Source organism: Sprattus sprattus (genome assembly GCF_963457725.1).
Source record: "Sprattus sprattus genome assembly, chromosome: 16".
NCBI lineage: Eukaryota > Metazoa > Chordata > Actinopteri > Clupeiformes > Clupeidae > Sprattus > Sprattus sprattus.
This window is the reverse complement of record NC_137914.1, coordinates 16,349,131-16,366,375: the sequence shown is the minus strand read 5'-3', so window position 1 is coordinate 16,366,375 and position 17,245 is coordinate 16,349,131. Positions and strand designations below refer to the sequence as shown.

The following is a 17,245-nucleotide window of genomic DNA, read 5'->3' as shown; positions in this document are numbered from 1 at the left end:
ATGATATGGGCCCTATCGTTGCGTCGTTCGATACAAATCAAACCGTTGAGTACATCGCACTCCGTTGCTAATATCCCCGCGTTTAAGAAGTTTGAATTTCATTGGATCAAACGCTTGTTCCTGAAATACGCATCTTCAATGGCATATTTGTTCAATCAGGCCAAAGTCTGTAAAGTATAGTTGTATTGTCCAATTTGCTTTATCCGTATCACTATTTACTTTTTAATTGTAACTGTAATGGTTTTATTTTCGAATGATTAAACTGCAAGTGTAGCAAGCCGAACCCCTTTTTTCACGTACAATGGGACCTCCCAAAATGATGATGTAATTCCTTCAATGACACAAGAGTGGCCATTTTGTTAGAAGTTTTGGGGCAGTGAATCGACAACCCACATTCGGTGTTATTCTTTGAATGCAGCAAGCCCGCTGAAAATTTCGTCCAGCCTTCGTTTCAGACCTGCGGTCTACATTGACTTTAATTTGTGCAGCTGCTCCTACAAAGAACTGTATATTATCCGGTTCTGCAGGCTGGTGAAGAGCGCGAAATATATCCAGCCATTCATTTCGAAAGCATGGTCATTGTTAGCCACCTAGCTTGACGGCTTAACGTTATGCCTCTGATGGCCGCCGGTGGTAACATTTTGTGAAGAATTTTCGTGTAACGCACGCGCTGCAACCGGATATCCAGTCCGCGCAAACGCAACCAGAAAAGTGTTTATTTGAAGAGGAATTGCGCCTTCTAAGGAGTGTAATTTCTTCGCCATATTTATCATTTGTTGTGCATCTTAAATTATCAAGCTAGCCAGTTAGCTACCAGCTAACCTCGCGTTATTTACTGCTGCGGACCGAGAGGCAGGCCAACCCGTAAGGTTAAGGAAAGAAGTTATCTAAGTTGTTAGCTAGCTATCAGTCGTCTGTTTTCAAAATGAGTGAGTGTTATATTCGCGTCGCTGAGGATGAAAATGAGGAGCCAATGGAGATCCCATCTGAAGACGATGGCACCGTTTTGTTGTCGTCGGTGGCTGCACAGTTCCCTGGAGCCTGCGGCCTAAGATACAGGAATCCTGTTTCTCAGTGCATGAGAGGAGTCCGCTTGGCTGAAGGAGTACTGCACGCACCCGATGGTGACTGGGGCAACCTGATTTATGTCGTCAATTACCCCAAAGGTAAAGTGATTTGTATTCTGTTTTCGGTTAGAAGCCAGCGTTAGCTTCTCAGGCGTAGCGTTTGAATTAACTAGCATCCTTTGTGTTGCGGCCTCCAACTGGCTGGTGGGTCGGCTACACTGATAAATGATTGCGACTTAACTAAAGACCATTGTATGTTTTCGAGATCGGTCGAATTCAGAAAAACAAGAGCAATTCGTGTCGTTGTGTGCAAAAGTATTCCTTGGCTTGTTGCCAGTGTGATGTTGACCATTTGTTCTGTACAATGTCTACGGTGACTGAATACATACTGGCCTTATTCTTGCCGCAGATAACAAGAGGAAGATGGATGAGATGGATGCTGCTTCTGCTGTGAAGATAAAGAGGGGCATCCAGAAAACATCCGACCTTATTGTTCTTGGGCTGCCATGGAAAACATCAGAACAAGACCTGAAGGATTATTTCGCCACATTTGGAGAGGTTATCATGGTTCAGGTAGGATGCCATACTTTCATTATTACTATGTTGCCTTTGAGTGTATGCAGCAACAAATGTTTATTTTTTTTAAATTAAATTGAGGTGTCCAATTTGTTTTATGTTTTGCAGGTTAAACGAGATCTAAAAACCGGCAATTCCAAAGGTTTTGGCTTTGTAAGATTCACAGAGTATGAAACCCAGACAAAAGTGATGTCCCAGCGGCACATGATTGATGGAAGATGGTGTGACTGCAAATTGCCCAACTCTAAGGTACAGTAGGCTGCATTACCTTCCAGCTCTGAAGTTACATGCCTCCTGTTTTGTTTCGTTCAGTAGTTATCCAGAGAATCCCATATTTTATGGCTTCAAAATTTGATTATTGTGAAACTGGCTTAAATGGTAGCAGGTCCTACCAAAATGAATGAACCTTCACACTTCACTAGCAATCTTTAGATCACAGTTTCTATTTATATCACTGGTATGGACTACACTATGGACAGTGTGATTATAATCGTAACTATGTGCTTTAGGCTGGCCCAGATGAGCCCATGCGATGCAGAAAGGTGTTTGTTGGCCGCTGCACAGAGGACATGACTGTTGATGACCTGAGACAGTTCTTCATCCAGTATGGCGAAGTCACAGATGTTTTCATTCCCAAACCCTTCCGGGCCTTTGCCTTCGTCACATTTGCTGATGACGCGGTAAGTTTGATGGTTGGAATAGCCGTTGTCATTCAACTAGTCTGAGTTCTATTCAGGTGGTCCAAGGAAGTCAACGTGAAATCTTTAAGAAGCCTTGTGTGGTTGACATGTTTCTTATCTATATTTGTCTTCCCTTCATCTAGGTTGCTGCGTCCCTGTGTGGTGAAGACTTGATCATCAAGGGGACCAGTGTCCACATCTCCAACGCTGAGCCAAAGCACAGTAATAGTAGGCAACTGATGGATCGTGGGGGTCGTATGGGGGCTGGGTTTGGGGGTCAGGGCTTTGGCAATCGCAGTCCTAACAGCGGTGGGGTCAATTTCGGGGCGCTTAGCCTTAACCCAGCCATGATGGCGGCTGCGCAGGCAGCGCTCCAGAGCAGCTGGGGCATGATGGGCATGCTGGCTAACCAGCAGGGCCAGACACCTGCCACCGGTGCTAATGCCACCGGCCCGGCCACAGGTAGCCGCGAGCAGGGCCAGGCCTATAGCGGTAGCACCAATAGCTACAGTACCCCAAGCTCAGCTAGCCTGGGTTGGGGCACAGGCACCAATTCGGCCTCTGGCAGTGGGTTTAACTCAAGCTTTGGGTCTAGCATGGAGACTAAGTCAAGTTGGGGGATGTAGAGAGGGTTGGTTTTGTTTGAGTTGAGTTTTTTTTTTCCTTTTCTGAGAGTATCCTAATTTTTAGATTTCATGGTGCACGGTAGGTACTTCTGAGAGAGGCAGAGAGAGAGAGGGCAATTTGTAGTCAGATGTTATGTCCTTCATGTTTCGAAAAGATACCATACATTTTTGTACAAGAAAGCTAAATGTTGGTATTCTTGTTAACTAATTCCCTATAATAGTTATTCAGAGTGGTTACAAAATTGCGGCGTTGTTAAATGTATTTAGATACATTGATTTTTGTTTTGTCTGATTACATTTAAGTTATTTTGCTATGTACACCACATGATTTCTGACAAGTATTCTGAATCACATACAGATCAATTAAGTTCTAATTCAAGTTTGCCCTTCCAACCAAGTACATGCTTTAGACAGTGTAACGTAAACATTATAAACTGACATTTGTTCAGTTCATTATAAATCTGATTTCAGTTCTATTGTGTGCAGTTGCTTTTGCATTTTTGTTTGTTTGAAGCTTTTTTAAGGTCAAGCCTTCACAAATCTCTTCTACAGTTCATCAACTCTTTTCCAATTTCCCGGGAAGAAGCCCATCGTTGGCCGCAATGTTCGAACAAGCTCAGTATCGGTACCCCTCTTCCCATGTGTAAATGCTATGCCATCAAAGAACACAGCTTCACTCTGCATTTACTGTGGTAGACGGTGGGTGTTGCCTTTTTTTCTCCCCTTTTCAATGGATGCTTAAGTAAAAAAAAAAAGGATAAAGTCTTGTCAAAACAAACATTTTTTTCTGCTGAGAACAATGAGTGAAATGATGGTGGTGGATTGTTGGTTGACGAAGAGTGAGAGGCTGGGTATGAACGAACGGACTGAGAGAGAGAGCGAGAGGGCGAGCGAGAGAGAAACAAGTGAACGCAAGTGTGAAAAGAACTGGGAGGCTGTGAGAAGATACTGTGTTTGAGCGAGTGTGAGCGGGAGCAGCAAGTACGAGTGCTTTTTCTCCTCCCCCCCCTTCTTCCAGGACCAGCCGAAGGACACTACATTTTCAACTTTAAAATTCCTGATCTTTCATCCATCTTTTCTGTCTAGTATCTCTTTAAATGATATAGGTTAATGAATATGAGAGAAAATAACAAATGTAGTTGATTGTTAAGCGTTCTCTCTTAAGTATTTGTATCCTTTCTGCCTATATATATATACACATATAATCCGATGTGAATGTTGTAGTGTGTGTGTGTGTGCTTATATTCTCCCTGTTAGTCACTTGTTAGTGTGAATATGTGATGTGATGCTGTTGTTTGTGTGAGGGGCTTGGGGGGAGGGGGGATGTTTGGAGTGTGTGTTTGTATGGGTGAACTTGAGCTCGAATGTGGAGAGAGGTGTGACGAACGAGAGTTATTTCAGCGTGCATACAGTGGATGGTGTGTGTTGATGGGGGTGGTGGTGGTGGCAGTTACGAGAATCCCTATTTGCTTTTGTTTAGTGTGGTTTTTTTTATGCATTTTATATGTTTTGTGAAATCAAAGGGAACTCTCAAATAAAATTAATTTGAATAGGTGTTACGTCTACCTGATATTGGCTTATTCTCTGCCTTGTGATTTTTATTTTTCCTCCCCTTTTTTCTCTTACTTTTTTTGTTGCTTCCATTAATTGAACTGCCCAAACTTATTTAATTCGCATGTGTAGGGACCTTGGACATCGCAGACCCAGATAAACATCAGAGCCCAGAGTGAAGGCACTGTTCGGGGGCTGAAGACTGGAGTTGGTGTTGTGTTGGGTTGGCGGCTCCCAACATGATCCAACTGTGGAGACGCTGCCGAATGCCTTATACCTGAAAAGGGACTTCTACGCATCTCTGTATCAAGATTCCCAGGGGATCCCTTTTAATGAAATTTGAAATGGACAATTCCAAATTGGGTGGAGCTCAAAGCAAGTCCCTTTTAAAATGCCAAGGGCAGGGGTGGGTGGGTAGGTAGTCATCGGGGAGGAGATAGTCTTGCGGTTTTAAAAATTTGAAGGAAAAAAAAAAAAAAAAATGGGAGCGAAATATATCAATGTCTGGTTAATCAGTCCCACTCAAGTGACTCATTTAACTCCATGACCCAAACATTCTGTTTTAAGACATTGTTTTTAATGATTTTTCAGCTGTATTCCGCCAGATAATGTTTTTGGTCTTGCTTTTGAAAGACATTTTTATGTTTTTTCTTTTTGTTGTTTTTTTTCCCAGTAATGTCTTGGTTCAAATTCATCACAGTACAGCCATTGGTTATTGTAATTTGAAATGGTGAGATTTTGCAGGTTGCAAAGGCATATTTTTTCATAAAGTAATCTGTAGAACTTTCCTGTCTCTTGTGGTTGGAAATGTTCGTCTTGAGTCAGTCAAATGGTCTGAAATTCTCGGCCTGTTCATGGGAAGTCGATAAAGTATGATTTGAATTTCTTAGGCAAGGTTTTGAATTTTTGGAGAGGCTAATAAAACATTTCTGCAGGAATGCTGTCACATAATGTATTGCATTTCAAGTCTTATTTTTAGTCCTTCAAAATATAAAATAAACATTTAACTTTGTAACTGCTTGTTGCGTTTCTCAGTTAAGATCTAGCTCTGGTTCGGATAAGCCATAGAAATAATTAGCCTGTTAAGTATTGTAGCTTTATAAGAGCCTCTCTGTTTTAGTGGTGGTGAACTAGCAAAAGCATCATAATGCTAGTTCTTGCAGAACTTAACACAATTCTTTGGCATCCTTGAATCAGTAAAACACCTCAAGGGGCATACAAAATAATCTGATGTCGGATCAGTTTGTGGGATACATTTTATCCAATCGCAGTTAAGCCATACAAGGAGTTTAAACTTCAAACAGAAATATTCTTACTGGTTATATACACAAGTCATATGTATGATGGCAGTTTGATGCTTTTTCACCATAGGCAATTATGAATGTGACCAAATCCATGCAAAAACGTAAAAGTTCTGCAAGGCCATGCACAGAGATACATAAAACAAAGGAATCCAGCAGATGCTGGTTAGTCACATGCATCCCCCTTGGGGGATCCCCAGGTGATGGGCTGCCATGAAGCACCCACCACTACCCTCTCTAACCCTTTCTTTTCCCCATCAGCAGGAAGAGAAGGTCTTCCAGAAGAAGTTCTTACAGGGCGAGCGTTCTTGTGGAGTCGGCACAGATCCCCCCTTCAGGGTCCCATTCAGAAGCCCCTCCAGGTCGTAGCCGGTCAGGTTCTCCTCGGTCAGGTTCTTCTCGGTCAGCCCAGCCAGTACCTTCAACAGCAGGATCCTCTCCTCATCCACCAGACTCTAGAGAGGAATCAAGCAGTGTTTGTATCATCGTTATCCTTAAGCAAGATTCAAGGTCAAACCAATTGGACGAGTCATTCTTCCAGACAGAAATGTTGGCAGTAAATAGGATTAGTCTAAATAATTGTAGTTTAAAGAACTGTGCTCTAAACATACTACTGCTGACTTCAACTTTATAAATGACATCACCGTACAACTAAAATAATAATAATATCCACATGGTCATACAGTGAGGCCCTCTTAATTCCTTAGTAAGTATGATCCCAAAACTTAAAGTCTGGACCTACCTCATTGCTTAGTGGCTTCTCCCGAACAGGCAGGGCTCCAGTCTGACTTCCACTCCACACGATGAGGATCAGAGGTACGAAGCTGGTCAACACTCTCATGGTGATCCGGGCACTCTGTGCTACTGAACAAGTGTCCACTCTGGCAAGCATCCCCATCTTTATATAGACCCTCACACAAGAGGCTCTGACGCACAGCTGTGGAGATTCATTAGCAACATTTAACAGTTATCCATTTCAATGAGTTATTAGGCATCAGTGCTCTGGTGGAAATTAAATAGACACAGGGCAGCAGTTTTCTCCAGTTAGTACAGATGTATTCAACATAGGTTCCCTGATGAATAAATAATTTAGGGAGTGAGTCGGTCCTTTTCATTATTAACCAGAAGAAAGTTAACTCTGATTAGTTTCGCTCTCAGTCATTCCTTGGCTTCAAGATATGTTTCATTATTGTCTTCTGAAAGGGATTATTTCTTTTGCGAGAAGAAAAATCATGATCGTCTGATAATGTTAGCATATGCAACCCTGAGTGCCATTAGGCTATTCTATCACATTATCAAAACATCCAATAGAGTGAATTACAGCAAACTTAAATTGGATTACATGTATTTAAGAGATCTAGAAAAAAATATATACAAACCAGTACTTTTTGAGAGTTATGTGGCGTTCTCTGTGGATGATTTCACTGGGTCGTGGATGTAGCTCATGAGAAACAGTTCATTGTCCTGGGCAGACTTCTCTCTGGTGCAGCATATGCATTATTGATCGGGCAGAGCAGAAGGGTGGTGTCCATTTACCCCCCCTGCCCCTCCACCTGCTACTGTGTCTCCTCATGCGAGGGATGATTCAGCAGCATCCACCCGCACAACCATTCAAGTGCTCTTACCGGTTGCTCTTTTACAGGCCTGTGCATTCTCTTCAGGACACTCGCCATCATTAAGGGGAACAGTCTCTCATACCTGAAGGATTGTAAATGCAGAGATGTTTCTTCCTGTGACACTAATTGGAGTGTGAATACAACCTAAACAGCAGACAGAGCATAGACTAAAAATCTAGACAAAACAAAGGCGTAACATGATGGTGAATAGTGATAGCATGGGAAGTGCTAAGTGGACCAAAGTGTGGGATGACACAGGGCCAATGTACAATGTTGTCACAATGTTGTTCTTTGTCCTCAAAAAGATCACAGCTATTTGTTGGCACCTTTTTGGTTTTGTTTCTTGATTGTGAAGAGGGACAGGATGTTCTCTCGAGTGACATATACATAAACAGGTGCAAGACAGAAGAATGGAAAAGGAGAATAGAGAAAGGCCACATGGGTGTACCATTGCAAAGGGTGACTAAAGAACAGGTGGTCAATGTATTTGTATTAAACGGTGCTCATTTCCTTCCCAAAACAAAAACTACTGCTAGTGATGTCTCTGGCTTAAACTTGACTCAATGTAAATAATCTCTTATCTCACAGAAAAACTTTAATAAATTAGTGTTTATTCCCATTACAGTCAAGACAATCCTGCAGGAAAAAACAACAGCCTCAGGTCCCACATTTATAAGTGGGTGGGATCTTAACAGTACCTCCTGAAATGTCACATGCTTGTGAAGACATTGTAGAGGTGCTCACTGCTTGATTTTCTTTTATCTTGTAGTCTCAAACAGTTGACTGTAAATCCACCTGAGGTCAATTTTTTTTTTTTTTACTACTGACTACACAAAACCATGGACTTTCACCAAGCACACAACACACTTACTCTTGTTTTTAAATTAAATAGATGAATTGAATGAATGAATTACATGAACATATTTAGAACATAGTGTGGAGAAGTAATGTATTGTAATGATAACTTTTTAGGATTAACTAAACCATTTCATATTTACTAGTTCCTTAAAATGGACATATTTACACCTCAACTACAGAGTCAGGTATAAAAGCATTCACCTCCATTTCATCTTAACTAGTTCCATAGAATGGACATCTTTACACCTCAACTACAGAGTCGGGTATAAAAGCATTCACCTCCCCTCAAAAACGAGTGCTGTGGACAGGAGGGATTTATTCACGTTGTCAGATATAATAGTTTTACATTTAATACTGATGGCCCCTTGTCTTGAACGGGCATAATTAGCAGAGATAATAAGACACAAAGCGCTAAGTAGTCTGGGTCAAAGGTCTCCTTGATAAGCTCTGACGTCTTCATAGGAGGGTTCAAAAAGATACTGGCCTTAGCACCCTCTTCTGGCGAGATCTTCACATTACACCATATGCTAATCTGTTGAATCAGATCACTGGCGAGGGCCTATTTTCATGCCACATAACCTCAGGTGGCACTACTACAAACAATAACAAACCAACCGACTTAATCTATACACACAATTTATAACGAGATCGCAAAGAAACATAATCATAAGCTAACGTTAATTATCTAAATGTTTATAATATCCAACTTTCCATAGTTCAAATTAAATGTTATAAACCTCTCAAACTTAATACAGTAATTTTGAGATTAATACATGTTAGATACATTTTTTTTAAACCTGTAGATTTACAAGCACATAAAAAGCATGGTGTTATAAAGTATAAAATTTCTCAACAGATTTAAAATAACTTTTAATAGTATTCAAAAAAGTTGACAACATAATTGTATTCAGTCTATGATGGTCAAAGATTAGAAGAGATAAATGCCTTTAAATGTCATACACTCAAAGCAGCACAATAACTGTAAAGCAAATTTCTGTGCATATATATATATATACTGTATATACATATATATCTATAGACCTCACAGGTCAGGTTTAGCTAAAAATAACTGAGCAGTAAAAATGGTAGTTAATGGCTAAGCAAAAATAGAAAATCTGAAACCTTGTTTACTTGTAAGGCAGCTTGAGTGAAGAGGACAAAAGCTAATTAGAAGGGATTGAAGTCTTTATTTAGCCTAATACAGAGTGATGGTTAACTGTAATCCAGGGTTAACGTTGTGAACTCTGGGGCAAACATGATTGGAGCAACATGGTCTGTCAGCAGATACAAATGTGTGTGTGTGTGTGTGTGTGTGTCTGTGTCCACTTGAATACCTCCCATACATACAAAAACAAACACACACACATAGATCCCCCCTGAACCTCCAACATTTGTTCCAGTGACGGAGGGCCTACAAAAGCTTTCTATATCTATCTACATTACCAGGGAGTTAGGGGGAATGTTCACATTGCACTCCGTGTACATACTATGATTTCTCTCACTCTTGCCATAAATAGATCTCTGCAATAGCACACTTAAGAAACTTCAATCTGACAGAAATAGGGATAGGTTGGTGGAATTCTCAATGGATGTGTAACAGTAGGAATGTGAGATCCTGTGATATCCTGTGATCCTCAGTGGAAGCGATGCTTTCTCTTTCACTCCTCTCCTCGTACAATGGCTTTAGGCGTTGTAAGACGACGACGAGACAGTTCCTCCATGGCCTGTCCAGTTGGTGTGAATGTAGGTCCCAGGGTTGGATAGCAGCTCATAGGTGTGGGCCCCGAAGTAGTCCCTCTGAGCCTGATGGATTTTTTTCACACACACACACACACACACACACACACACACACACACACACACACACACACACACACACACACACACACACACACACACACACACACACACACACACAAACACAGAGAGAGAGAGAGAGAGAGAGAGAGAGAGAGAGAGAGGGAGAAAGACAGAAGGAAAGAAAGAGAGAGAAAGGGTAAGCAAAATACATAACAAATACGGACTCAAAAAGTTTTTTTTTAGAAAGAATGTCATGCACAGGGTCACAGGTCTCCCTTAGACTACTTTATCCTCACCTACCCCCTCCCCCCCTCCCCTTAGGAACCACCAGCACCATGTATGACTGACTGATCATGTGACACTTTCTAATCCCCATGCCCTGCCATATGGTGAGAGGGGGATTTTGGTGTTAGTCCTCATTCGTGGTGGATGTAAATAAGTGTGTGTGTGTGTGTGTGTGTTTTACCTGGAGGAGGTTGGCTGGAAGCATGTCATGTCTGTATCCATCATAGAAGGACAGGGCTGTGGTGAAACAGGGCATGGGGATCCCCTGCTGCACACCGACGCTTACAGCGCGTCGCCAGGACTCCTACAACATATCACACCAACACACACACACACCGACACCAACACACACACACACACACACACACACACAGAAAAAACAACACATGAAAATGGGAACATCATACACACTCAGGTATGAATTGATGTGTTAAGTCCACAATGTATTCAACATGAAATCAAACAATTTCATATTTAGCCACAATGTAACCACTTAACAAATCCTAGGGTCAGGTCAAACATTTACAGTGACAGCTGTTAGTCACCAGTTAGAAAAGACTAGTTCACAGCAAGAACAGTCAGTTACTGTATTTACGGCAGCCAAGATCTCCTTGGGTGAGTGGACTGGTGGCATTTAATAGTGCGGGTGGGTCGGGCTATTTCCTCTTTGTTTACCTGACACTCCTGCACTGCATTACTGAAGAAGCTGTCGAGCAGCAAATTCTGCAACTCCGGGTCCCTGTCAAAGGCCTTATTGATTTCACCCAGGAACACACTAGACAGGAAGAAGATAACAGCAGATTTACAGCAGTGTAAAGATAGATTGATAAATAGTGTGTGCAGTGTGAAAGTTCATGAACTCGTTCATCATTTTGGTGAACGTGAACTGAACGTACTGTATTACTGCCTGATGATCAATACTGTGAACAAGTTCATTCTGGTGTCTGTGAACGGTTCGTTCACTCTTTTTAATTTCGTTCAATAAGGTGCCAGACTTCCAGGCGAAAAACACACCTTTAACAGTCCTGTATCCAATCGCTGCGTGTGCTTTCTTCTACTGTCTAATCCTAGCAAGTGTGAGAGCGCTGGAGTTGCGTAAAGGCCGAGAGCAATATTGCAGTCATATAGAGATTTCGAAAAATTATAGCTTGCAACATATTGAAAAAAATAACTGAACTAGTTCATTTTTTGGAACTGTGAACTTAGTTCAACATTTTTAATTATGAACTATGAACTGAACTAGTTCATTTTAAAATGTGTGAACTATGAACTGAACTAGTTCATTTTAAAATGTGTGAACTATGAACTGAACTAGTTCATGTAGAAAGTGAACTTTCCCAACACTGAGTGTGTGAACGTGTGACAGGGGGCAGATTGAAAGATTAGAAGATTTCTCATGTTGCAATGAAAAGCCAACATTTCCTCATTTCTCTCAGACTGACTTTCCTGGACATACTTTTCCCTCACTTCCTTGTACATGTTTACTACTCTGTTGCGCCACACTAGAACAGGAAGACCAAATCAAGTAATTCCTCATTGTGTCACAGTTAGATAATTCTCTCAACATCTAAAATAGTGGCTTGAGTTAAGATTCCCTCACGTCCAAAATGTTACATAGCTATTCTATTCCCTTTAATATTTGCGACAAAGACCAGAGAGAGAGCACTGTTGTCACTTATAGACAATAACAACTAGAAACATTGGTTATTAAAAGATAAGGATAACTAGCCCCATTCACATATTCATCAAGCATAAAGGTCTTCATTCTGCACATCAATCAGAGGCACGTTTGGGTCGACTCCTGGCTGTCAGTCAAGTCATTAACGTGCACCATGTCTCTCATCACACTTGACTGTCAAGCCTGGAACGGTCTGCTGAGTCACAAAGCGTGTAGTCCTCATGGCCGACTGACTGCACGTCTCCCTGTGATGGACACCATAGGCTCTCTGAGTCTGAGTGAGTGAGTGAGTGTGGACGGGGGTGGTGTTGCTTTACTCACCTGCGGATGATGCAGCCCCCTCGCCACATCAGGGCGATGGCGCCGTAGTTCAGGGACCAGCCAAACTCTTTGGCCGCCTGCCGGAGGAGCATGAAGCCCTGTGCGTAAGAGATGATCTTGGAGGCGTAGAGGGCCTGAGGACAACACACACAAGCACACACACACACAGAGACACACACATCATTTGAGATCAACACAGTCCATAAAGAAAATGTAAACAGCATAACAGAATTATTTATAGACCTTAGACATACTTAAACCACCAGGAAAAAATCATGGCATGATATTTAAGGAAAAGATACTGATAAGTAAACATAGCAATCTGAGTCATTCAGTACCTTCCTGATGTCCTCCAGGAACTGTGCTTTGTCCCCACTGAACGTGGAGCCGGAGGGCCCAGAGAGGCTCTTGCTGGCCTCCACTCGCTCCTCCTTCAGAGAGGAAAGACATCTGGCGAAGACAGCCTCTCCTGTTGGGTCACACGCAGAGCAATTCATTTAGCTCAAAATGTGGCAACGCTCTCCATTTTAACAAAGCAAGATTCAGTTTTGGTCAACTTTAAACCAACCTTGTATTTTCTGATTTACAACAGTAGGCCTATATCCCATTTTTACCAAGGCACAACTACCTTATTCATTCATGTGAAATTTCAGACTTGTTTATGGGCAAATTCAGCTCAGGATCAAAGATCATATAAAAAGTTCTTGGTCCAAACAATACACAACTAAATTATGTGGCACAAAATGACTCCCTCCTGTCCATATTTTCTCACAGTTCAGTTCTTGTTGTGTATGTATTTACAATCAAACCAAAGAACTAAGGGAATAGAGACTATGTTGACCACCACTGCATGCTATTTGGATCATTTAATAGGAACTAAGCCCCAGGGCTGTTCACAGAGCAGGGGTAGTAAGGAAACACATGCATGAGGACAGAAGAATAGCCTACAAACAAGATGATTGCATTAGTCCATTTATCACTGACTATGCCCTATGGGAGACAGGCTATAAGCCAGGCCTCTGTGGCCTGATACAACCCTAGAGCATTCAAGTGAACATCAGACGTCAACCAGCTGATGGAAGTTTCATCATTAAGATGACATTAGTGCTTGTTTCACCATTGGGACACACATGAGCTTCAATATTTAATTTACATTTCACAAGACGAGAAGCCCCCGTCACTGCTGTTCTGGTGCCAACATGATTCAGGTTACCAATGACTAAGCACTACTTCTCAGGCCATTGTAAAAATGGGAGGGCCACAATTAAATAAACAAAGCAATGGTGTCTCAAGAGTGAAGGAAAAGCCAGTAAGCATGACACAGTTAAATCCACCCCAAGGCCAAAACGATAAAAGTTAAAGTTGAATAGAGAGTGAGGAAGGGAGAGTCAGACTGAGAGGGAGAGGTTGAGCAGAGGGAAAACACAGAGTCACCATGAACTAAGCACCTATCTCCTGCAGGAATGCAGCTCATTGAAAGCCACACAAACACACACACACACACACACACATACTGTACAGTCCCCACTTGCACACTCTCTGCTCTCTCTCTCTCTTTTCCCCACAAACACGCTGCCACAAACAACCCCTCTCCCCTCCCTGGGGTTCAAGCACAATGCAGGCTTTTGTTTTCCTGTCATAGTGCTCAATCAGAGAGAGGACCCTATAGAGCGGTCACACTCATGCGCTACTGATGCAAGCCTGGTGCCAGTAAACACAGCATACCTATTTGATACTGATACTACTGCACATATGCACATAAGACTGAGGCCAGGAGATTTTTCCTGTCATTTACTTTAGATGGCTAAAGTTTTCAGTGATTGAGGGGTGATAGCTGAAAGTTAGCACAGGTCTGAAAAGAACCTTATCAGCTGGGCAGATATCCTTGGGGAGATGGATAAATGTATCAGTGTGTCTACTTGTGTTGGTCATGGACAATGTGTGTTTGCAGCCAAGCACTGACCACACAGCCCGGCAAATGTATGACACTTCGGCACCACAACAGAAGCCAAAGCACAAGAAGAGAGATAATAGAACATCCTACTTATGTGACATCAGACTGAGGTAGCGACCAGCAAAGCTCTCAAGCTGCTTAGGGGGAAGCAAGCATGTCATTCATCACGTTCAACCCGCACTTGCTATTCTGAGCCACACTAACAGGCCTGGCGACACTGGCCGCCAAGCAGTAGACGTCTGGGGCAGTGCCATACCTATCAGAGTCACAGGGGTGCCATACTCCAGCGCTGAGATGGCAGTCCACTTCCCTGTGCCTTTCTGCCCGGCACTGTCACGGATTTTGGGCAGCAGGTGGGTCCCATCGGCATCCTTGTACTTGAAGATGTTGGCCGTGATCTCAATGAGGAAGGAGTCCAGCTCTGTCTTGTTCCAGTCCGTAAAGGCCTGTGTGGGTGAGAGGCAGGTTGTGACGCAAGCTTGAATGAGCTAACTACACAATGACACAAAGGCAATAATAGTACGGGAAGAGCAGAAGGAACAGGGAAGTGGAGAGCAATTCTAGACAAAAGGCTGAGATTGCGCAAGATAACAAGCGTGACTAACCTGTGCCATCTCATCATGGTCCATTCCCAGAACGTCCTTCATAAGGTGGTAGGCTTCACAAATAAGCTGCATGTCTCCATACTCAATGCCATTGTGGACCATCTTAACGAAATGCCCTGCTCCCTCATCTCCCACCTACGCAATGGATGAAGAAGAGTAACATTTAGCAACACCCTTCTGCGGCTTGAACATACAAAACCTCTATATATTCATCACTACTTACCCAATCACAACAAGGTTCTCCGGTTCCCACTTTAGCAGCAATGCTCTGGAATATGTCCTTTATGTGAAGCCTGTGAATAATGTCAGATAATTACTTTGCAGATAACAAAAAAAGTATTGCTTGAAAGCATATTTGCGTACAAAAAATACGTATCTCGCCCATGTATGTATATAACTACAGGATTTAGTCAATTGTAGCTCCTGCAGAGGTTTCCAGACAACCTTCATTTACGACATTGTAATTAGCTGACGGGCCAGCTGATGCCAAATGATAACCATGTTATTATATTAGCACTCACCAGGCCTCTATGTGTCCCCCTGGCATCAGTGACGGTCCATAACGAGCACCCTCCTCTCCACCACTCACTCCACTGCCCACGAACAACAGGTTCTTCTCTTTGAGGCTCCGGCAGCGACGCTACAATGCCAAAAAACATTGCTCAAGGCTTTGCCAGAAATAAGCAAAAATCTTCTGAATTTCACAATCTCTTTTTTCAAGGCAACTTACTGTTGTGTCTCTGTATTCGGAGTTTCCCCCGTCGATGATGATATCGCCAGACTCCAGAAGAGGAACCTGAGAGGAGGGGATAATGAGGTCATTGGTGGATCAAACCAAAGGTCAGCACTCAGCAGTACAAGTATTATAGCTTCTGAAGCCACTTGCTTAACATATATAATAATGTTTCAGCTGCCCCACTTACCAGTTTGTCAATGAAATCGTCAACAGCCTGGCCTGCCTTAACCAGAAGCACGATGCGGCGTGGAGTCTTCAGCTTTGACACCATGTCCTCAAGGGACTCAGCACCAATAACCTTAGTGCCCTTGGCCTCATTCTTCAGGAAGTCGTGCACCTTAGACACTGTCCTGTTGTACGCACAGACCTGAGCAAAGACAATAAAAAGTAAGGCAGTGAATGACCATCATTGAAAATAATGTGACTTGGTCATTTGTTGTAAATATGGCTTTTGACTTACCACAAAACCATGGTCATTCATATTCAGAATCAGATTCTGGCCCATTACGGCCAGGCCAATCAAAGCAATATCTGCCCTAAAAAGGAAACAAAGACGTATATTAGCTCCCAGCAAACACTACTGTCAGCAAGGAGAGCGAGTTAACCTACAACTTGGGTAAAACACATGTCATGCTTGGCTCATCATATTAGAAATGGCACCAGAATGGAAGGTTATCCCAGGTAAACACTACGATGGCTAACAGACAGCAGGTCATTCATGGATACGCTTCACTTCTGAACATTTCAAATTTGCAAGTAGTAGGGTTACTGTCAAGATCAGTAGGTTTACCAGTAGATTATATTTATTATCAATAGCTATTTGGGCTCCACTTTCCCTAATAAACTTCATAGGACTTCTGACAGGAATTGTTGCTTACATGAGCATCCCAGTGGTATGACAGTTTTTTTGACAGTGATATTTCAGCACCTCCTAAACCTATTCAGCCCCACTGATCAAGCTGCCTTCTATCGTGTTCTGAAATCATATTGCATGGTCTCGTTCAGTAATGTCGCCTTCATAAGTTTCCAATTTGCATATTTTACTGACATTTTGTCTTAAATCTTTCATTTATCACTAATGAAAATAGCACGAAAATTGTAACACTACGTACATTTCAATCAAGTCTTGATAGATATTTCAAAATAGTCTGCTCGCTAAATAAGTTAGCTTGACGCTAACCTTAGCTTACAACTCGCTTGATGTTAGCTGGCAAAACATTGTTAATGTTTGCTGGCTATCCATTTAAATAACTACCCATGTCAGTGTGACCCTTGCTTGGGGAGAACATGGGTGCACATGTCGTGTGTCAAAATAAAAAGACATATTCCACATGGCAACCAAAGAGAGCATACTCACTGTGCCATGGTTTCTGATGGGTTCCGTCTTGAAGTGATACTATCCCACACGGATCTAGCTACTTGTAATACGCCTTCTTTGCCGTACTTCCTCATTCAGAGCACCAATGCAAGCCTGTGGTGTGGCTTGCCTGTACATCCCAGCCCACATCCCTGAGTGCTAACCGCTGCTAACAAGAGACCTGTCACATGACGTATAACAGCCTCAGTCTCTTCTCGATCTCTCATTGGTACA

The 17,245-nt window shown here is 42.4% G+C and overlaps 3 protein-coding genes across 5 annotated transcripts; 1 reads left to right on the top strand and 2 right to left on the bottom strand.

The window, feature by feature from the left end:
• The first annotated feature begins 371 nt into the window (after positions 1-371).
• Positions 372-4,894, top strand: tardbpa (TAR DNA binding protein a). 3 transcript variants are annotated; one of them, XR_013968934.1, is made up of 7 exons: positions 372-1,166; positions 1,477-1,640; positions 1,752-1,892; positions 2,153-2,323; positions 2,467-2,551; positions 3,502-3,648; positions 4,633-4,894. XR_013968934.1 is itself a non-coding variant. In XM_080853973.1 (6 exons), the coding sequence occupies exons 1-6, from the start codon at positions 926-928 to the stop codon at positions 3,594-3,596; spliced, it is 897 nt and encodes a 298-aa protein (XP_080710099.1). In that variant the 5' UTR covers positions 372-925; the 3' UTR covers positions 3,597-4,604. The 3 variants fall into 3 exon arrangements, 2 of the variants coding, with proteins under 2 accessions (XP_080710099.1, XP_080710098.1); XM_080853973.1 differs by lacking the exon at positions 4,633-4,894 and having other exon boundaries at positions 3,502-4,604; XM_080853972.1 differs by lacking the exon at positions 4,633-4,894 and having other exon boundaries at positions 2,467-4,607.
• Positions 4,895-6,058: 1,164 nt separating this feature from the next.
• sst6.2 (somatostatin 6.2) lies at positions 6,059-6,699 on the bottom strand (the record flags this gene model as incomplete). The annotated part of the gene is made up of 2 exons (XM_080853605.1): positions 6,059-6,256; positions 6,544-6,699. 2 exons carry the CDS (start codon positions 6,697-6,699, stop codon positions 6,059-6,061), a joined length of 354 nt encoding a protein of 117 aa, XP_080709731.1.
• Positions 6,700-9,450: 2,751 nt separating this feature from the next.
• pgd (phosphogluconate dehydrogenase) lies at positions 9,451-17,067 on the bottom strand. The gene is made up of 13 exons (XM_080854186.1): positions 17,012-17,067; positions 16,115-16,190; positions 15,842-16,021; positions 15,649-15,714; positions 15,440-15,558; positions 15,142-15,211; positions 14,919-15,053; positions 14,570-14,759; positions 12,698-12,828; positions 12,360-12,493; positions 11,036-11,135; positions 10,542-10,664; positions 9,451-10,078 (listed from the first exon to the last, which is right to left on the bottom strand). The coding sequence occupies exons 1-13, from the start codon at positions 17,017-17,019 to the stop codon at positions 9,959-9,961; spliced, it is 1,452 nt and encodes a 483-aa protein (XP_080710312.1). The 5' UTR covers positions 17,020-17,067; the 3' UTR covers positions 9,451-9,958.
• Between the last annotated feature and the right edge of the window lie 178 nt (positions 17,068-17,245).